The 22,749-nt window shown below is 38.7% G+C and overlaps 1 protein-coding gene across 1 annotated transcript in view; it reads right to left on the bottom strand.

Moving 5' to 3' along the window:
- The window catches only part of LOC133779564 (uncharacterized), a 44,982-nt gene that overhangs the window by 6,297 nt on the left and 15,936 nt on the right, over positions 1-22,749 (bottom strand). The window contains exon 2 of the mRNA XM_062219512.1: positions 2,091-2,401. Within this exon, the coding sequence (XP_062075496.1) occupies positions 2,091-2,401 (311 nt within the window). The remainder of the gene's footprint in view (positions 1-2,090; positions 2,402-22,749) is intronic.

Raw genomic sequence — 22,749 nt, 5'->3', positions numbered from 1 at the left:
CAGTAGCAGTAGCAACAGAAATACCAGTATGAGCAATAATAGTAGGAGTAGTAGCATCAGCAGTAGTAGCAGTAGCGGAAGCAGCAGTAGCAGCGACAGCAGTAGCAATAGTAGCAGCAGTAGCAGCAACAGTAGTAGTAGCAACAGTAGCAGTAACAGTAGAAGCAGTAGTAGGAGCAGTAGGAGTAGTAGTCGTAGAAGTAGCCGCAGTAGTAGCAGCAGCAGCAGTAGGAGCTGCAGCAGAAGTAAGAGCAGTTGGAGCAGCAGTAGTAGCCATTGTAGTAGTAGCAGCAATAGCCATAGTAGTAGTAGCAGCAGTAGGAGTAGTAGTAGTTCCAGTAGGAGTAGCAGCTATTGGAGTAATAGGAGCAGCAGCACAGCAGTAGCAGCAGTAGTAGGAGCAGTAGGAGTAGCAGCAACAACAGTAGCAGTAGGAGAAGTAGGAACAGCAGAAGCAGTAACAGCAAAAGCAACAACAATAGCAGTAGGAGCAATAGGAATAGCAGAAGCAGCAACATCAGTAGTAGAAAAAGTAGCAGTAGGAGCAACAACAGAAGTAGCAGGAGCAGCAGTAGTAGTAGTAGAAGTAGTAGTAGGAGCAGTAGTTCCAATAGTAGTAGTAGGTTGTGTAGGAGTAGCTACTCTAGGAGCTGTAGGAACAGCAGCACAGCAGTAGCAGCAATAGTAGGAGCAGTAGGAGTAGCAGAAGCAGCAGCAGCAGTAGGAGCAGTAGGAATAGCAAAAACAGTAGCAGAAGCAGCTGCAACAATAGTAGGAGCAGTAGGAACAGCAGAAGCAGAAACAACAGTAGCAAAAGTAGTAGCAGCAGCAACAGCAGAAGTAGCAAGAGCAGCCGTAGTAGCAGCAGCAGTAGTAGTAGAAGCAGTAGGAGCAGTAGAAGCAGCAGTAGCAGTTGGAACAGCAGATGCAGCAGCAGCAGTTGCAGTAGTAGTAGTAGGAGCAATAGCAGAAGTAGCAGGAGCAGCAGTAATAGCAGTAGTAGTTGTTGCAGCCGTAGTAGAAGTAGGAGTTGCAACAACAGTAGGAGCAGTAGCAGTAGGACCAGTAGCACCAATAGTAGTGGTAGCAAGAGCAGCAACAGTAGTAGCAGTAGTAGCAGCAGCAACAACTGTAGTTGTAGTAGGAGGAGTAGGAGAAATAGTCGTAGCATTAGCAACAGCAACAACAGTTAAAGTAATAGTCGTTGTAATAATTATAGTAGAGTAGGAGTAGGAGCAGCAACATTAGCAATAGCAGCTGGAGCAGCAACAGCAATAGCAACAGTAGTAGTAGCAGCAGTAGCAGTAGCAGTAGCATTAGTTACAATAGTTGCAGCAGTAGAAGTAGCAACAATAGCAGTAGTAGTAGGAGCAGTAGTACCAGTAGTAGCAGCAGCAGAAGCAGCATTAGAATTAGGAGAAGTAGTAGCGGTAGTAGCAGTAGAAGAAGCATCAGTAGTAGCAGGAGCAGTAGGAGCAGTATTCATAGCAGTAGCAGCAGTAGCCACAATAGTAGTAGTAGTAGTTGTAATAGTAGTAGTAGGAGCAGGAGTAGTAGCAGTAGTATTAGTAGGAGTAGTAGCAGGAGCAATATTTTTAGTAGTAGTAGCAGTAGTAAGAGGAGAAGCAGCAATAACTGTAGCAGCACCAGCAGCAACAGCCGCAACAACAGTAGTAGTAGCAGTAGGAGCAGGAGCAGTAGTAGCAGGAGGAGTAGCAATAGTAGTAGCTATAGCAAGAGCAGTAGTAGCAGAAGCAGTAGGAGCAGCAGTAGCAGTAGCAACAATAGTAGTAGCAGAAGTAGGAGAAGTAGGAGCAACAGTAGTTTCAGCAGTAGGATCTGTAGCAGCAGCAGGAGTAGTAGTCGCAGCAGTAGAAGTTGAAGTAGTAGGAGTAGTCTAGTAGTAGTAGCAGCAACAATAGAAGGAGCAGCAGTACCAGTAGCAATAGCTCTAGTAGCAGTAGTAGCAGCAGTAGCAGAAGTAGGAGCAGCAACAGCAGCAGTTGCTGCCGTAGGATCTGTAGCAACAGTATCAGTAGTAGCAGTAGCAGCAACATCTGCAGCAATAGCAGTAGTAGCAATAGTCTTACTTGTAATAGTAGTAGTTGGAGTAGCAGTAGTAATTGCAGTAGTAGTAGGAGCAGTAGTAGTTGTAGCAGTTGCAGAAGTAGGAGCAGTAGGAGTAGTTGTAGCAGTAGGTCCTGAATCAGCAGTAGTGGTAGCAGCATCTGCAGCACCAGCAACAGTGGCAGTAGTCTTAGTAGTAATAGTAGTAGTAGGAGCAGGGGTAGGAACAACAGCAGTAGCAAGAGGAGCAGCAGTTGGAGTAGTAGGTGTAGCAGTAGAAGCAGCGATATTAGTAGTAGTAGTAGCAGTAGTAGTAGGAGCAGCAGGAGCAGGACTACAGCCGCAGCAGTATGAGCAGCAGCAGTAACAACAGTATTAGTAGTAGTAAGAGCAGTAGTAGTAGCAAGATTAGCAGCAGCAGTAGCAGTTGCAACAGCAGTAGTAGCAGAAGTAGCAGCAGTAGCTGAAGTAGGAGCAGCAGCAGTAGGAACTGTAGCAGCAGTAACAGCAGCAACAACAATAGTAGTAGTGGCAGTAGTCTTAGTAGTAATAGTAGTAGTAGGAGCATCAGTAGGGGCAGTAGCTGTAGTAGCAACAACAGTAGTAGTAATAAGGGTAGCAGCAGTAGGAGCAGTAGGAAGAGCAGCAGCATTAGTAGTAGCAGATGCAGCAGTAGGAGTAGTAGGAACAACAGTAGTAGTAGTAGTAACAGGAGTAGGAGTAGTAAGAGCAGAAATAGGAGCTTTAGCAATAGTAGTAATTGGAGCTGTAGGTGTAGCAGTAGGAGCAGCGATATTAGTAGTTGTAGTAACAGTAGTAGGAGGAGCATCAGGAGTAAGACTGCAGCCGCAGAAGCTACAGTAGGAGTAGTAGGAGCAGCAGTAGTAGTAGTAACAGGAGTAGGTGTAGTAGGAGTAGCAATAGGAGCAGTATGAGTACTAGTAGTAGTAGTAGCAGTAGGAGTAGGAGTAGTAATAGTAACAGTAGTAGGAGTAGTAGGAGCAGTAGTAGGAGCAGTAATAGCAGTAGTAGCAGTAGTAGTAGTAGGAGTTGGAGTTACAGCAGTAGGAGCAGCAGAAGTAGCAGTAATAGCAGCAGGAGCAGCAATAGCAATAGTAGTAGCAGTAGTAGCAGTCAGCAGCAGCAGCAGCAACAGTAGTATTAGTAGTGTTAGTAGTAGTAGTAGTATTTTAGTTTTCATGATTATTGGTTCAAGCCGAGATTTAGTTAGAAACTCATAGAATTAGCTATGGATTTTATAAATTTAACCTATAGTTTAGAAATATTAATTTTAATATAAAGTTTGATTAATATAGCTGGTCCTATAAATTATATTTATTATAACCTAAGGTTTAGACAGAATAATTAAGAGTGTGAAACTTGTCACATGTATGTTTATTAAGGATTTAAGTATTTTGGACGAATAAATTAATAAAAGATAGGTCTAGAAGCTCTAGAACCTTCCAGCAGCTGTTAGGATCACGTTTTACTCAGTCAAGGTTGTTTTAACAAACTTCACGTGTACTGAAAGTGTGCAAAAATGTGTTTAAAATATCAGCGTATTTCGATATATCACAGCTATAGGGGTCGATATGTCGCCTAAGGTTGATACGGAAAACACATCGACTTCGCACGAGTGAAACCACGAAGGCTCGGGGCATAGGGGTAGGTGATATATCGCCTATGGGGGGCGATATATCAGCCCTTGGTGGCATTTTTTGAAACTTTGTGGAATTCGAGCTTAAAATAGCCCTCAACAACTTGGACTTGCTCTTGAATGTTTTCGACCAAGTTTGAGCATCTGTTGAATGAAAATTCAAAATTTATTCAATTAATATTCATTTATTTATTCTTTTTAAAAGAGGTTAGTTTCTCTCCTTCAACTCTATAAATAGGACCTTTCACTCAGCCATTTCATTCATCATTCAAGCATTCTTCAAGAGCCTCCAAGCTGCTATGTTTATTCTAGAGAGAAAACACTAGGGTTTTGGAATTGTAAGCTTTCCAATCTAAGCTTTTTTAAATACTTGGGAAGTAAGATAGAGTGATATTTCAGTATTGAGGTGTAGATCGAAGTTCTAGACCATCCAAGGTATTCTTTTCCTCAGGTTCAATTCATTATAGTTCTTTTATTTTCTTTCATTTTCTTCTAGATCCTAAATTGTTATTATGGCTTTTGGTAAGGTGTTTAAGTTTCTTGAAACTTAAGGTTTGCGGAAAGTTACGATCTTGATGGTTTAGAGTTTCTTTTTCATCTCCATTTCTTTAGAAACTTATCATTCTTATTGTTGGTTTTAAGAGTTTACCAATTGCGTTCTTGTCTCCAATATTCCAGTTTTTGGTTAGGAAAATATGCTAGATTATATGTGTTATGTTATGTTTATATTCTATGTTACGTATATGTGATGAATATGTATATATGAATATGTTTTATGTTGTAGTCACTTGGGAAATATAGTTGCTTAGATAGCAAATGAATCCCAAGACGTTTATCATTTCCGTAGATTAGAGTTATGATTAAACCTACCTTGATTAGTAGACAGAGGACCTAGATGGTTTATCAGATACTATTTTGTGATCTAACCAACCTCGATTAGTAGATTGAGGACCTAGATGGTTTTATCACATACTACGGTAATGAGTTAATGGCCATTAATATTGTAGTCCTATGTTTATATGATATACGTTTTTACGTTATATGTTTTATTGTATATGTTTTTAGTCTTATGATTTATGTTATGTTCTTAGTAGATTTTCCTTCCTGGGCATTAGGCTCATTCCTTTTATTTTAGATGGTGCAGGAAAATAAACATGGAAGGTGGGATGGATACATGGCAGCTTTGGCATGTGTATTGGGGATGGACTGCTGGAAGATTGAAAATGAAGTTTATATTTTTGAATATTTTTAATTTATTTATTTTTCGCATTTAGTATTTGAACAAATAATTATAGGTTTATGATTTCTTTAATGTTTTTATGTAAATAACAATGGAATTCCGTATGTTGGATTTGCGAACTCTCATGTCCTTCTAATAACGCAGACACTCCTGCCCTAACAATCCTTAATAATTTCACTAGTCTTCTGAACCATTTCTGAACCAGGATACTTCCTGTCCCTAGGTTCATTTTCCGAAATAAGCACTAATCGTTCCCTATCTCACAATATCCTACTCAGAGTCACTCTATGGCCCTTTTTTGAGAACTTGGGAGTCCATGGGTCTCAATCTGACACTATCGACTTTGGTGTCCAGTGGAGACACACAGTCTCCTTTTGTACCCACTCCCTCTTTTGATATCTCACTCACACTAACCATGGTGTGTCAATCCAATAGGTCAAATCACAACTTTTTGCATCCACTCACCTCGTCTGCAGTCTGAGATGATCCACCCATAGGACCCATAATTATATCCCCCCATACTATCTTTAGGATACATTGGAGTCATAATAGCCCTTCTGGCTTCTGATTATCATCTCTCATTTACTAAACGATTAGGTCGTACGCCTCTCGATATACAAATTGTAGTCTTAACACCCATTCAAACTTCCTGGATACAATAATCGTAAGGGGTCCTTAGGTTTTTCCCACATCTTCCCCTATATGCCAGCATCCTTCGGATCACTAATCTGATCTGCATATCTTAACATATCTATACTAAAGTGGTATGAATCTTAACCATTCCTACAAGATTTTCTTTCTGTGTTTCATTGTTTATTTATAGAAATATATCTGCCAATTATGAATCACAGGTTCCAAACTAGTCCCGGTCATTACTCCAGTCTAACTGTGACTAATCGGCATTACTGTCAACTCGACATCCTAGGTATAACATCTAAGTCCCATTCAGAGAATCTATGTTCTTATTCTTATTTCCACCATGAAGCACGAAAAACCTCCGCTTTCATTCTACATGCGGGTGCACCCCAACTCATAATGTACTGCATTATAATCCCATACTTTAAGTAAGGACGGTGTCCATCATGTCGTCCTCCTGTATCAGTCCATCACATGCATACTCTAATACCATGACGTGCTAACTAATCTTTATTCTAATTTATAAAAATATGGTACGCAACTATCCATTCAAATAAACTTTAGGTTCTTACGTCACTTTAGTCAATATATGGATGTCCTCGAAGATGCTTCAAGTAATAGCCGATGCGTCCCACTAGTTTCACTGTGCTTTTCGCCCCTAAGGCATTCCTTTAGCAATCTCCTTGCGATTTCCATCTTAATTACCTCATTCATGATCCCATTACTTCCCATAATGTGACCTTGAGTATCCTCTGGAGAAATGGGAACTTTTCCCTTGTGGAATATTACTTGTAACCTTGCTTGCCGAACTTACCTGGGCTGCAGGAGCATTGGTCAGTTTAAGAGTATTCACTGATAATATGTTACATCCTACTTGGTACAAGAAGGAATTCTTGAAATATCTCTTTCCTTGACCCTCGACTAGAAATACACACTCATTCCCTTGTCGAGACAGCAATCCCCCCGAATCCTCATAACCCGTCTGAAACTTCACTGGCTGATCTAGTTTTCATCTGGTCTAACTGATATAACGTTAGTGGTATCTTCCTCAATATCTAGGCACCCTATAACTGCAACTGGGTCCTTTCCTTCTAACCTCATAAATCACCATATTATCTTACAGTCCATGGTTGTGTTGGAAAAAGCTTATACAAGATCTTTATTTATTTTCATGTATATCTAATATTAAACAAATTAATACGAGATAGCCTAAAACATGTTTGTAAAATTGAATTCAAAGAGAAACAAAGAATAGAATACTTACAGTATACGCAGCGGAATTAAAGAGTCCTTCCTTCAGTTTCTCTAACTCTTGCATCCTCTCTGTCGCAGAGTATTATCAAGAAACTGAACCGATCTTCTATTTTCTTCACGATCTTCCAATGTATCCTTAGAACCACCTAGACTAGTGTGGGAAATTCTCAACACCTGAGATAGATATAGAGAGAAGAAGAGAAAATAACAAAGAGGCTTAAAAAAGGACTTGTGTTTAGAGAGAATCTAAAACTATCAGAAAATCTGACTTGAGACTTATCAAACTTCTTCTTTTGACTTCTCTCTAAGCACTCCTTTTATAGACTCAATTAGGCTATTTAATTTAATTAAAAAATCAATAAAATAATAGCCATTTTGAAGCCCTAGGTCGAAATTATCATGGGCTATAGGCCCGTGAAATTTCCCATTTGATTATAAGTCCATTGGACTTAAAATCAAGGCTTGTATTATTTTCTATTGATTTAATTAATTAAATAATTATTTAAATCATTTATCAAATTAATTATTTATAATTTGAACCTTGATTTAAATTTATTTATTAATTTAGATACCAATTTATCTTAATTAATAAATCTGCCATAATTTCTCTTTTCTTCTCAAAATTACACAACTCTGTGAAACTATCCAAAATTGACATGGTCAACTTTGATAATTCTAATTGATGATTAAATCAATTAATTGAGACTATCTAGATGATTTTATCCAAGGTACAATGGGGACCATGGGCCTATGAAATCAAGCTCCAATAAGTTATCATAAATCTAACAAATAAATTTACTAACTTATTAATTCCTCGTGACTCCACTATAGACTTGGAATTGCACTCTTGAATTCATAGAACGATCTATAAAAAATATAGATACGCTATTAATTATTCATTGTTACAACCATAATTGTCACTCAATCCTCTATAGACGGTCTACAATGAGATAGGACTAAAATACCGTTTTACCCCTCATTGTATTTTATCCTTAAAACACTTAGTTCCTTGTAAATGATATTTTAGTAAACTAATTTAATTACTGAAATGAGATCTCTATCATTTAACACCTTGAACCAAACTAAAAGGAAACCATCGTTTCACTTCTTCATCAGAAGCTATAGATGTTCATATCTATGATTAACACTCCCACTCAATTATACTACCGAGTTCCCAAGATGTAAGTATGGGCTAGTCCGTAGGGTAAGCTGGTAACGAACAAGTCAAAGAACTCAAATAATACAATCAGTTAGAATACTAACCACTCAGAATTGAGATTGAATTGACCTATGGTCAACTATATGATATGACTAGAATAGATAATAACTGTATGTTTACTTATCTTATCAACTGTCAATATCGGTCCTGTCCGATGTAACAAATACATTCGATCTTATCTACTTTGCTAATGTTCTGGAAAGAACATAACACTGTAATGTGTAAGTAGATCATATCGTAGATTGGCAAGTCAGTGTAAATCCGGTGCACTGACTAATCTTAGGACTAACTTATTTTGAACATATAATCATATTTATATTCCACTGTGATTACGTCACTATAAATAAGATTAGCTATATGCTCGGGATTTAATAGAAGTTTATATTAAACAAATAATCATGAAAATAAAATATGTGAGCAAAGTGATTGACCAAGTCAAAAAATGATTTCTATTCTTTTATTGATAATAAAATGAGATTACAAAGAATTTGGGTTTTAATTAGGGCATAAAACCCCAACAGGTTGTCCCTTATTTGACAGACAAATCCACACTCAGGATCACCTCGAATTCCTCATAGAACCAGCTCAATCAAGTATTACCAATTTTTCCCAGGTAGATGCTAAAATCTCAAGCCCCATGGCGTGACAACCATATAGCATGTGCCACATATCAATGTCTCTCCTAAGAGGTACGTAGCACCAAACTCAATCAGTTCAATTTATAAAAAGGAACAAGAACTAGAAAGCCAACTGGTCACCTCCGAGGGGCTAGCCTCGTGCTCTAACCATATCGAGACGATCACTCGAACTAGCCATTGTTGCCAACACACACAGGACAACGTTCCCTGACAGAACCTGTTGTCTCAACCACCTAATCTCTTCCTCTTGCCTTTGCAATCGTGCTGGCATGCCAGCAATCACCTGCCGCCAATCCCAGGGCCGGCGGATGATTCTAGCCTTAGCTGCCATCATTAACACTGCCTGATCTAGTTGACTGCCTTGGATACAAAACTTCCAAATCTATCTACAGCTAAAAACCTGGCCTACCAGCCCTGATACTCTTATCCAGCACTATACCATAGCAAGGCCAAACAACATAATATCCATATAATACACATACTAGGACACAAATCCAAAATGCTCATGCATCACTCATAAAACCTCAATCCCACAAAACACATACATATCCATCATGCTCCCTATTCTAGCAGATAAGGCCACTCAAGTAAGTAGTTAAGCAAATATTGCATTTAATACCAACCAACCCTGAGTCGAGCTTGTCTCTCGCAGTGAGCGTACATGTTCAGTTAATCTCCAGGAACCATAAAAATTGGCATGCTCTGATACCAAGTTGTAATTCCCTACTACCCTAGAGCTGTTACCAAGTGATTTGAAAAGGGTGCCATTAGCTCGCTAATTGAGGTATTAAGCTAAAAAATGTGATTAAATCAAAATAAAGACCCGTTTAGTGAAAATTAGGTCAAAAGTGTTTGAAATTCATTAAAATTGTAAAAATGTTACATTGGATCCCAAAAATATTGTGTTGAAATACATTTATAATCCAAAGATGTGGCACAGTCGTACTAAGCGACAAAATTGAATGTTTACAATGTGTTCCTCAAACAACCCCAGTCGTGGCGGCCAGGTAGGCCAAACATGTATGCACCGCTTCATGCCCTCCAACTCATGTTTGATCGACCCTTTCCTTTCCCTTACCTACACCACAGAGCACCCATAAGCTGAGACCCAGCAAGAAAACCTCACGGCACAACATAAAATAATTTACTTTAACAAATGCATAATCAATTAGACATGTCAAATAATCTACAAGTTCCTATCTAAATTCATAACGACACAACAAGCACAAAAACATAACAACACGATAAGCACAACAACATAATAGCACATCAACATAATAGGCATAGCAGCACGACAACACATAAGCACAACATTGACCTTCGCCGATCCGGGTGCGTTACTAGGCACCAAGTCAACGATCCTAATCGAGCGGGTGAGTACAACACCATTTGAGGCTCTCGCCCTGGCGGCTTGCATTTAACATGCTTAATGTTGATCCCAGAATTTGATGTTCCCGACCTATGCCGTCTCCGACCTTTACCGATTTCAGCTTATGCCGTCTCTGACCCTTGCCAATCCCGGCCTATGTCGTCTCTGACCCTTTCCAATTTCGGCCTTCACTGATTCCATCACACACACAAACATATGATGTAATAGTTGCAATTCATACATACAATACCAAGCACAATATAGTTCTAGGGGCACCGGCAGTTTTCTTACCTTCTGTCTCGAGCTGACAACCCAAAGCGATCCCGAACACGATGCCTAAACCCGAGCCTGAGCGGAAAAACCTAGCCACAATGTAATGATAAATATCCATCACGATCTAAATCAATAAAATCCTTTGGAATAGAATACTAGCCTCCGTGACCTCAAATTCTACTAAACAGGGTAGTAGGATCCTTCCCGAGCCTTAAGATTTGAGTTCTCGAGCTTAAAACCCTTAATTGTGCTATATCCCTTATTTGAACTAGTGACAGTGGTAAGGCAAGGAAAATATATGCCAGGACCCTGTGCCATAAACAAGACATTGAAATGCTAATAGTCGAGGAGCGAACTCCCGAAAAAGCTTGAGTAGGGGAAGATTGTATATCCTTCTCAGAACAAGACGCACAACATGTTAGGTTCCCCTACACTAATCCTCTGGTCATAGATGTACAAATAGCCAACATGATGGTGAAGAGAGTGTTGCTGGAATCAAGAAGTTCAGTAAACATACTATACAAATTGTCCTTGGAACGAATGAAGTTGTCGGTATAAGACTTGGAACTCTGCAACCAAACCATTTATGATTTATTTGGTGAAGGACTCTTGCCAACAAGGTCGATCAAGCTTCCAGTCACACCAGTAACTCCATCTACGAACAAGACAATACTCACTATTTTTATAGTAGTTGATTGCCCTTCTGCCTATAATGATGTGATTGGAAGACCCATCTTAGTAGAGTTAAGAGTAATAACCTCTATGTGGCACCTAGCCATGAAATTACCAACAGACTCGGGAATTGGGTGCATATTTAGAAACCAAAGAGAAGTTAGCGAATGCTATAACTCCTCTATTATAAAGGCAAAGATGCATGGTGGGGGGAGTGGATTCATTGCATGAGCAGCTCTAACGGATAAAAAAAAATGATTGCAAGGAGTCAACAAGATAAATGCCCAGTTTTGTGAATAAGTCACCAAATAGGGTGTTACCCAAAGTGAGGATAGAGACATAGATCCTCGCTTTAGAGATTTTGAAGAGGAAGTTGGATCTGTGGAGGATTTTGAGGAGATCCAAATATAAAAAAAAATCAATCAGAGTTGTGAAAGACGGTGAAAACTTAGAAACAACAACTAAGAAAGAACTAGTGGAATTTTTGAGAAAGAATCAAGAAGCGTTCGCTTGGTTGTATAAAGATATCGTAGGGATCAACCCATTAGTTATTACCCATGTCCTAAACATCGACAAGAACCACCCACTAGTGCCGGAAAAAAGAAGGTTCCTCGACAAAGATAGGTCTAAGGCACTGAAGGAAGAAGTAGAAAGGCTCAAGGAAAATGGGTTCATCCGGGTAGTATTTTATCCATCTTCGGTCTCCAATCCCGTATTAGTCATGAAACCAAATGATAAGTGGAGGACTTGCGTGAAAGATTATTTTCCACTACCAAGGATCGACGAGCTGGTTGATGCCACATCAAGGTATAAGACACTATCTTTTATGGATGCATACCCCGGCAACAACCAGATAAGCATTCGCCCACCACACAAGGAGCACGCCAGCTTTTTAACAGATACCGTGCTATACTGCTACAAAGTAATTCCCTTCAGTTTGAAAAATGCTGGTGCGACTTACCAATGACTAGTAAATCACATGTCCAAAGACCAGATTAGTAACAACATGGAGGTATAAGTTGACGACATGTTGGTTAAGTCAAAAAGAGCTGGTGAGCATGTCAAAGACTTACACGAATGCTTTCACATGTTGAAAAAATATTAGATGAAGCTTAATCCTCTTAGTAGATTTATCTTAAAATCTACAGACAAGTGTGTTCCATTTTTTAATCTGCTCAGGGGAAACAAGAAGTTTGAATGGACAGAAGAGTGTGAGTAGCCTTTCCAAGCTCTTAAGCATAATATGGCTCAACCCTCTGTTCTATCCAAACCAGTTGAAGGAGAAACCTTATACATCTATTTAGTAATAACAGAATATGCTGCTAGTGTTGTCTTGGTAAAAGTAGAAGATAACGTCCAAAAACCAGTATATTATATAAGTAAATGGCTGGTCGAAGCAGAATCACGATACCCATCCATTATTGAGAAGTTAGCCTACTGCCTTGTTTTGGCATCACAAAAGTTCCGACCCTATTTTCAGGCTCACCCGATAACGGTACTTACTAACTAGCCATTATTGCCAGTTTTGCAAAAACCAGAAGCTGCTAGTCAATTATTAAAGTGGGTTATAGAATTAGGGTAGTTCGACATTTCTTATTTACTACGAGTAGAAATAAATGGCCAAGCATTGGTAGACTTTGTAGAAAAATTCACTGGCCTCCCGGCAAGCGAGTAGGCACCAGAAGCACAAGTGCAAGTGGAAATCCCATCTTGGAAGTTGTTCATTGACGAGTCTTCTAACGAGTACAACTCCGGGGCAGGATTAATTCTTATTACTCCAGAGGGAGATTGATTTCACTATGCACTTAGATTTGGATTTACTACCCCTAACAATGAAGCTTAATATGAAGCAATACTTGCAGGATTAAGACTAGCCAAGGACGTAAATGTTAAATCACTAGAGATATACAATGTCTCACATCTGGTCGTTAATCAAATCCAAGGAGAATATCAGGTCAGGGGTTTAAAAATGGACACTTATCTTAACAAAGCAAAAGACTTTTTGGCACACGAAAAATACACTTTGCAATAAGTACCTCGTGACCATAACTCAAATGGAGACACATTGGCCAAGCTTGCAAGGGCCAAAGATGTTGATACGCTGAATATATTATCGGTCGAGCATTTGCCAACTCCTAGTATTCTGTAGTGTCCCATAATATTTACTTAGCTAGCTAGATAGTAGTAGTAGTTAGTATTAGTTTGTAGTATGATAGTTTCTGGGGATTTTGGTTCAAGCCTGGAATTAGTTGGAAACTCGTAGCAACAGTTATGGATTTTATAAGTTTAGCCTATAGTTTAAGAATATTAATTATAACATAAGGTTTGATTAATATTGTTGGTCCTAGATATATTGTTTAGTATAACCTAAGGTTTAGATAGAACCATTAAGAGTGTGACACTTTTCATAATCAAGTTTATTAGGGAAAGTATTTTGATGAATAGTTTTAATAAAAGAAAGATCTAGAACCTTCCAAAAAATGTTAGGATCACGTTTAGACTCAGTCAAAGTTGTTTATCCAATTCAAAATATGCTAAAAAAGTGCAAATATGTGTTTGATATATCAACGTATGCCGATATATCGCAGCTATAGGGGCCGATATATCGCCTACGGAAGATACAGAAAACATGTTGACTTCACACAAAAGGGGCTTGGGATTATGATGGAGCCGATATATCGCCCAGGGTAGGTGATATATTGCCCCTGGTGATATATTTATGAATGTTGATGATTTTTAAATTTAAAAATACCCTTAACCACTTGGACTTGCCTTTGAACGAATTTGACCGAGTTCTGGGCGTTTGTTGAACGAAAATTCAAATCTTTTTCATTTTATATTCATTTATTTATTCAAATTAAAAGGGGTTAGTTTCACTCCTTGGACTTTATAAATAGGACCTAGTACTTAGCCATTTTCTTCATTCTTCAAGCAGTCTTCAGACCCTCCAAGTTGCTAGTGTTACTATATAGAGAAACACTTGGATTTTGGGTTAAAAACTTTATCATTCTAAGTTTTTCTAAACACCTGGGAAAGGAGATATAGTGAAATTTCGGTATTGAGGTTTAGATCAATCCATAAGATCAATCAAGGTATTCTTATCCCTAAGTTCAGTTCTTTATGATTCTACAGTTTTCTTTAGTTTTCTTTTAATCAGATCCTAACTCTTGTTTATGATTCTTGATTAGTTATTTAAGTTTCTTGAAACTTAAGGTTCTTCTTGGTAAGTTTCTTCTTGATGGTTTAGTTCTCATTTCATCTTTATTCTTTAGAGATACTCACCATTTTTACTGTTGGTTGGTAGGAGTGTTCTAATCCTGTTCTTGTTCCCAAATATACCCGCTTTTCGTAAGGAAAATAGGATAGATTTTATGTGCTTATATGTTTTATGTTACGATATGTATATTTATGTATGAATATGTCTTGTAGTCTTTGGGGCTTATAGTTGTTTAGCTTGCAAACCCCAATGTTTTTATGTTTCTTGGGGCTTATAGTTGCTTAGCTAGCAAACCCCAATGTTTTCATGTCGCTTGGGGCTTATAGTTGCTTAGATAGCAAACCCCAATATTATTTATCATTTTCATGGTTTAGAGTAATAATTTACCCTACCTCGACTAGTAGAGGACCTATATGGGTTATCATATACTACCATGTGATCTAACTTACCTCGATTAGTAGACTGAGGACCTAGATGGTTTATCACATGCCATGTTAATGAGTTAATGGCCATTAATTTTGTAGTCCTATATGATATATGTTTTTATAGTCTTATGTTTATGATTTATGATGTATGTTTTTAGTAGATTTTCCTTACTGGGCATTAGGCTCACTCCTTTATTTTTAGCTTGATGCAGGAAAATGATTATGGAAAGGCGGAAGGATTCTTGGCAGCTTGGCTTGTGTGTTAAGGATGAATGGAATGAATGGACTGCGTTTCGATCGAGGATGACGTTATTTAGTCTTTTGAATTATGCTTCTTTTGTAATTCTGCACTTAGCTTTTGAACAATCGAATTAAAGTTTATGTTTTATGTTTTATAAACAATGGGATCCCATACCTTATCTATCACATTTTTTTTATATTATCTTGTACTTGATACAATATTTTGGGTTTTCAATAAAGATATGTTATTTCTTATGTTTGTATCAAAATAGTAGCTATGTCTAGTAGATTTAATGGTCCAAGGTCTTAGAAAATAGTTGGGTCATTACACATTCAAGCAAAAGACTCCACCATTGTCATAAACACAGCCAATACTTGGATGACTCCAATTATTAAGTACCTCGAGCAGGGATTATTACCACTTGAGAGGAATGAATCGAAGAAACTACAAAGGCAATCTGCTCGATTTATGCTGATAGATTGGATTTTGAATCAAAAGGGATATTCTATGTCGTTACTACATTGCATTCCCCAAGAAAAAGCTAAAGAACTGATACAAGAGGTACATCAAGGTTTCTGCAAGGACCATGCTGGGGGGCAGAGCCTATCAAAGAAAATCCTGCGACAAGGGTACTTCTGGCCCACTATGAATGAGGATGCTATAGAATTTGTGTGAAAAATGTGATAAGTGCAAACGATTCTCAAAAATTCCTCAAGCAACTCCAAATGAGTTAAAACAAATGCAAAGTCCTTAGCCATTTGCTATACGGGGAATAGACTTGATCGAATCTTTGCCAACAAGAAAATGGGGTGTATAATATGCAGTAGTAGCTGCCGAATACTTCACCAAATGGGTTAAGGCTGAACCACTCACAACAATCACTACCAAGAAAGTTCTAGATTTTGTAATCAAGAATGTAGTGTGTCGATATGGACTGCCAAAGACGATAGTGTCTGATAATGGCACACAATTTGACAGCGACCTATTCACTAATTTCTGTGAGCGACATGACATTACTAAAAGCTTCTCCTCTGTAGCCCATCCGTAAGCAAATGGACCACTTGAAGTCATGAATAAAACTATAAAACACACCCTGAAGAAAAGACTCGAGGAAGAAAAGGGAGCCTAGCTAGAAGTACTACCCAAAGTCCTCTGGTCATATAGAACAACACATCGAACAACAACAGACCATAGATCATTTTCTCTAGCATATGGGTATGAAGTCATGCTTCCAGTTGAGTTAAATCCACCTTCACATAGAAGGCTAACATACAACCAAGATATCAATCACTAGTTGTTGATGGAGTCATTAGACTTGATAGAAGATCAACGAGAAAAGGCTCAACTATGAGTAGCAGCTCATCAACAAAAGGTCGCTCGATATTTCAACTCTAAAGTATGCGAAAGGAAGTTTATTGTTGGTGAATTAGTACCTAGAAGGGTTTTTCTCAATACTCACGAACAGGCTGCTAGAGTCCTTGGACCGAATTGGGAAGGTCTGTATCAAGTTGAAGAAGTTTTCCGACCAGGAACATACAAAATTTCTCGTTTAAAAAATGATCTCATTTCTCATTATTGGAATGGGGAACACCAACGTAAGTATTATCAATGAACATTTCTTTTTATAGAATTGGCTTGTATTTACAATTTATTTTTACAAGTTTTGACAAAGGCTGGTCAAATATTGGATGGTCGCTTATAAGTGTAAGATCATTTGATCACTCGTACAGACAAAAAAATTTGTCCATTTTTTTTACGATATAATAAAAGGAATTGTGCGCAGCCAGTTATTCTTGCCAATTATTGTATTTTTTATACAAGTATTTGCTATTTAGTGTGTTTTTTTTGCTATATTATAAAATTTATTACAAGTTCTAATGAACAATGCATTTGGCAATTTTTGTATCCTTTATCTGTTCAGGAAGATAATCCAAATTATCATTTTCATTATGCTTCCAGAACATATAAAAGCAAGTAAAGGTTGCACCTTGGAATATCTCAAGGTTGCTCGCATTAGTCTCCTCAAGTTAGTTCACCTTTTCTTCCAGTTAATTGGCCTCATTTTGACTTGCGACCAGGTCATCCTGTATGTTGACCACCTCAGTATGGTTCGCCTTGGACACAGTGCAGTTTTTGTATTTTTCCCTTGACTTAAGAGCTTTGTCCAAATCCTCCTTCGCTCTCTTCAACTCCTCACCAAGGGTTTTATTGGCCTCTTCTGCAACTTGCTTCTCCCTGGAAAAAAATATCTGCCCCTCAGCAAATTTGGAGATGTCCTCCTCGACACAGTGCTCTCGTTGTTGAGAGTGAGGATAGACAACAATCATCATATAAATTTGAAAATCATGTCTGTATGGTGGAAAATAATAAGCATCAAGCAGAGAAAGTAAAGTTAAGAGAACTTATGCCAGAAATCTCATTGAAACCGCGACCAATGATCTAGTTAGTTCTCAATGAGGGGAGAGAGGCAAATGCATGTTTGCTGAGACAATGTTTTTCCACCTTCTGCAACTTGTCGATTGTAGAGTTGGAGGCATTGATCAGCATTTCATTCACCAAAGGTTCTCCCACCTGCTCGGTGGAAGACTCTGGCTGAGGAGAAGGTGGAGGAGTTTTCATCTTCGAAGGAACGGGAGTCATCTCCTTAGGTAGGGGGTCATTGTTGGTTGAGACTTTTTGCTTGGGGGAGCCCCACCTATGCCTTCAGCCTATTTTCTACTCGACCTTTTTTATCCAACAACATGGTAACTTGAGGTGTAGAGGTTGAAGGTGTTGTTAGCCTGCATGACTGGAAAATGATGGAACTGTTAGTCAAATATTCACAACAATAAGGAAAAACAAATGGAAAAATTCAAAGTTATATACTCGAACTAAATTTACCGGTCGCTACATTTTATAAGCTACCACTGCTACAAACATTATCGACCACGAAGAATGATGAATTAAAGCTACTGGTCGAGGAAATATAGTTTCCATCCCTATCGAACACACTATTTGGAATAGGCAACATGTTTAAAAGAGTTAAAAGGTCTATACCATTTTCGTCCTCAGACTAGTCGTTTACGAGCAACTTTTTTTCCCTTCTTGTGGGAAGGGGGAATATGTGCTGATTGGGGAATGGAGTTAGGTTCCCTAATGGAAACCCCAATTGGTAGACTCCTTGGGGATTGGGAGATGTCTTGAGGATTGTTGGAGGGATCGCTCCCCAGTGCCTTCCCAGTGGTACTTCTGGCGGTCGACTCCCTCACATATTAGTGGGGCTCCAAAAGGTCGACCAGCCTTAAATTATTTTCTGACCAGCTCCTTGACACTCTTCTCCATAGAGGTCATGCAGGCCAAGGCGGTGGCTCTTTCCATCATTGCTTGAGTAGAATCTAGTGGATACCATGGGCCTAAATTGTAGAAACAGACTAAGACACAAATAGAAAGAAGCAACTAATAAATGGAAAACGATCATTAAGAGAAGCGCTTAGCTCCCTAAGTGAAGGACAAGTTTTCCACGACCAGGTCAGTCGTTAGAAAATACTCCTGGAAGTATTTCCCTACGTTGGATTTTAGGTCATATCAGTTAGAAATGTGCGACTAGACTCCTAGTGGTAGAAGTGGAAGAACCCCGTATTTTTCTGGTTGGGGTTTTACTTAAGATCAAATAGATAATTGATCTCGTGGGGAGTAGGTTCAAGCCACTGTTTGTGGTGATAAAGGATAAAGAGTGCGGATAACACTCTATATTCATTTGGGGTAATTTGGAAATGGGCGATATGAAAGTAGTTCGCCATCCCTCATAAATAGTCGTGTAGGGACAAGATTGCCCCTGCCTCAATGTGGTACCCGACTAGGCACTATAAGTGCCACCAAGAATGTTTGCCTATTGGTCAGGTGTAGTTTTGTACAAAGTAATCCCAAGAAGGCCGTACTTCTTGGGATACTTCGCTACCATCATAATTGATATGACGCTTGGAGGGGCAATGTACTAGGGCACATTATTTTTATATATGCCATATTTTACAAGGGAATGGGTAAGGAGCAACTTAGAAGGTTGCTCTGTGGTTTCAGCCTAGGACTTGGTTGATGGACCCTCAGCATTGGCCGCATGTCGACCAATGTGAGGATCACGAGTCTTTTTCTTTTTCTGGGCAACCTGCTTTACTCGGGCCATGGATGGTTTGGATCTTTGTGGTCTGTTTTTGGGTCTCCTAGGAGAAGGAGTTGATCTTGGGTAACAGGTCGATGGAATTGGTTGTCCAGGAATCGGGGATATAGGCAAGACAGGCTGCTCGGCGTCTACGAACAACAAAGCTAGGAGTTCTTCGTCTATTGGCCTCTCACCTCCCCATAGATCATGCATGAAAATCAGAGTAGAATAAGGGGAAGTAAGAATTTACGACCAATAGAACACGCAAGACTAAGAAGGTAATTAATATTGCTCGAGGATAAACAGATTGAAATCTACAATCAGAGGAGGAAAAAAGATCTAAAAGCAAAAATGAATTCACCTACAAAAGAAGTGGAAAAACCAAATTTTTCTGAAATGCCAAACTCGAAATTTTACTTCAATTTTAGACCCAAAATAATATGTTATACCCTCATCTATCCTTCATCTGAAGTGAAGATTACTGAAGAAATAGTATGGAAACTCCTTGGAAATGCCTGGAAATTGTCTCGAATTGTTGGAATGTAACGCCTTGGTTACTCCAAGACCGTTACTATCGACTTTAAACAGTGCTTAACTCACTAAACGAGTCATTTGGTTATAAACGTGCATCTAGGTGTTATTAATAGGCTAAGGTGAAAAATCTCGATTCAAAAGGAATGGATATATTTTATTTTAAACATAAAATTGTACATGGGCCCATAAAAGTGTTTACAAAGTTATTTACAATCCAAAATGGTCATTACAATGTAAAAATTACAACCTGCCCACCTAAGCGGCAAAAATAGGGTTAACCCCTAGTTCCTCTGAGAAACACCTTGGCCGTGGTAGTCAAGCGGCCGCATATGTACACATCGCCACCTCAGCTCTCCACTCAAGGTGGGTGAGCTTTTCTTTCCCTTTACTTGACCCACATAGCACCAGTGAGCCAAGGCTCAACAAGAAAACTTATTACTGCATGTATGTAATATCAATAAATGATTATGGTAATCATTCTGGGGCTTGCAGCCCTAATCAGATAGCATGTCACACTTTGGGCTCCGCACCCTAATCAGATAAGTGACTATTAAGTCATACTCTGAATAGATGACTAATAAGTCTATCTCTGTGTAACACCCCAATTTGCTAATAAGGTTTAGGACCTTGATTAGCGTGCCTGGAGGGAAATAAATGAATTAACATGTTAATATATGAGTTTAAATGAATATGTGATTATAATGCATGTTTAGGTGGAATAAATATGCATGTGGGCCCCGTTTGTTTGTTAGGGGTAAATTGTTAATCTTAGTCTGCTGAGGGCATAAATGTAATAATTATGTTATATGATTAATACCATGTGTGAGTGGTGATATTATTGTGATGTGCGTGCCGAGACGGTCCTCGGGAGCTAATTACTTTAAAAGTCACAACGGGATTAAATACCCGGCTCGGGAGGAGCCTAGGGGTATTTTGGGAATTTTATAATTTGAGTTTGTGAGTTAATGGTTAATGGTAATTGAGTAACTTGAGTGACCATTGGTAACTATTGAGAGTAACAATTTTAGATGACAAAAATGGTAGAATTGTAGGAAAGGTGAAATGGCAAAAATGCCCTTGAGGTTTAGTTAGGAAAGGAATTACATGGAGGGGTAAAGTGGTCTTTTGGCAGAATATAGAAACCTTCAGCTGAGGGAAAAGATGATTCACGTTTTATACTTAGTCATATTCTGATTTTGCTGAAATTGGAAGAAAACCTAGAGGAGAAAAGGGAAAACTAAGGGCAAGAAGGAAGGGAGGAAGGGCAAGTCTCTTGGGATCAAGAAGGGGATTAAAGCTAGGAAACTTAGAGGATTATTCAGCATATTGAGGTAAGGAAATTCTGTGTATATGTTGTAGAATTCAGTTAAGAATATCATGGAATTGAGAATTGAGTTGTGTGTTTTGTTTGGTGAATTCTTGGGATGAATTGAGGTTAGGTTCAGCTTGAGTTTGTGATTGAGCTTGGAATTTGATTGGGAAAGCAGCTCCAAGTTGAATTCTTGACTGAGGTAAGAGTTTTAAACATCTTTGAATATTTGTATCTGATGAGGTTTAAGAATTTGGAAGCATGGTTTACAATTTTCAAGTCTTGATTTAAGTTTTAAAAGTTATGGTTTAAGTTTCTGAAATTTGAAACCAAAGTGTGGATTATGGGTGTGATTGTGTGTTTGACCTTGTTGATAGTATTTATAGGTTGTTAAATGGTTCATTTGGGGTTTTAAATTGATTTTGGGGTTTAGGTTTGTGTTTGGGTTGGATTGGAGGTGTTTTGGCTCGGGGAATGTTTCTGTTACATTTTTTTGGGAAATTGGAGGTCCCGAGAGTACGGGATTGGTCTCGGGAAGTGGTTTTTAATTGGTTAGTATTAAAGAGTGTTTTTTATGTGTTGTGACTAGGTTTTCGGAGAGGCTCGGGTTAGAGGACCGTGCTCGTGACTTTGGTGAATTGTGAAGCTCGGGATACATGTAAGAAAACTGTAGTACCCGTAGAGCAGGGCATGGGCCCATAGTGTTGTTGCAGGGCACGTCCCTAGATTGTATTACATGTTAGGGTGTAGCCTTGATTGAATTATTATATGCTTGAATTTTGTTTGAGTTATGCTATATGTGATTATAGTAGAATGAACAGCAAGGAGCCGAGAACGGCAGTGGGGCCGGGTATAACACTTAGCACATGAAGTGCTTATTGATAGGGTGAGACCCCAATGGATACATGGGATATCCTTACGGTGAGAGCCGAGACCCCAAGCTTTGGTAACGCCTCTGGGACGGCATGGCCGTATTTGTTTAGTCTGATGGACTATATGCTTATCTGTGAATTATCTGATATGTTGATTATATAATATGCATATGTTATGTGCTTTATGAGTTTTCTTGCTGGGCTTCGGCTCACGGGTGCTCTGTGTTGCAGGTAAGGGCAAAGAAAAGTCAACTAGCCATGAGTACAAAGAGCATGAAGCGGCACATACATGTTTGGCCTGCTCGACTGCTTTGGTTGAGGGCATTTTGAGAAATGGCTGTAATAAACTGTGATTTTGATAGTTAATTAACTGTAAACCGATTTTGAGTTGTAAATATTTTGTAAACCTTATTTTGGGATCCCAAATGTAAGACACTTGAAATTTTCAATGAAATAGAGTATTTTCAAAGATTACAGCCTTAACTTTTGCTTAGTCACACTTTTGTTCTAAAAACCTCGTTTAGCGAGTTAATTGCACATTTTAAACTCACTTAGTAACGGCTCTAAGGTAGTAGGGCGTTACACTCTAGATAGATGACAAATAATTCTATCTCTTAATAGATGACTAATAAGTCTATCTCTAGGGCTCTGCACCCTAAGCCATGTGACATTCAGTCACCTGAGCCTTTTTGGCCCTTGCTCTATGTAACTAGCCTTTAGACTAGACAAGCGCTTTTAGATTTCATCGAACTTAGGGTCAGTCAAGCATTTCATGCTCATGGTGATTAGATCTAATCATTTTGGCATGTTTTAAACACATTAATGCAGTTCTTGACTCTTAAGCCAATACTATACAACCAGTGCTCAGTATCACCGCTGAATTTGATAGATAAGTCACAGCTTCAGGATCAATACTAAACACCATTGCTGTTCACTGACTAATAAGTCATTTCCATACACAGATAAGCAAAGCTGCTATGCATTTACTATG

This window comes from Humulus lupulus, chromosome 5 (assembly GCF_963169125.1).
Source record: "Humulus lupulus chromosome 5, drHumLupu1.1, whole genome shotgun sequence".
Lineage (NCBI taxonomy): Eukaryota > Viridiplantae > Streptophyta > Magnoliopsida > Rosales > Cannabaceae > Humulus > Humulus lupulus.
This window is presented reverse-complemented; position numbering and strand designations above follow the sequence as displayed.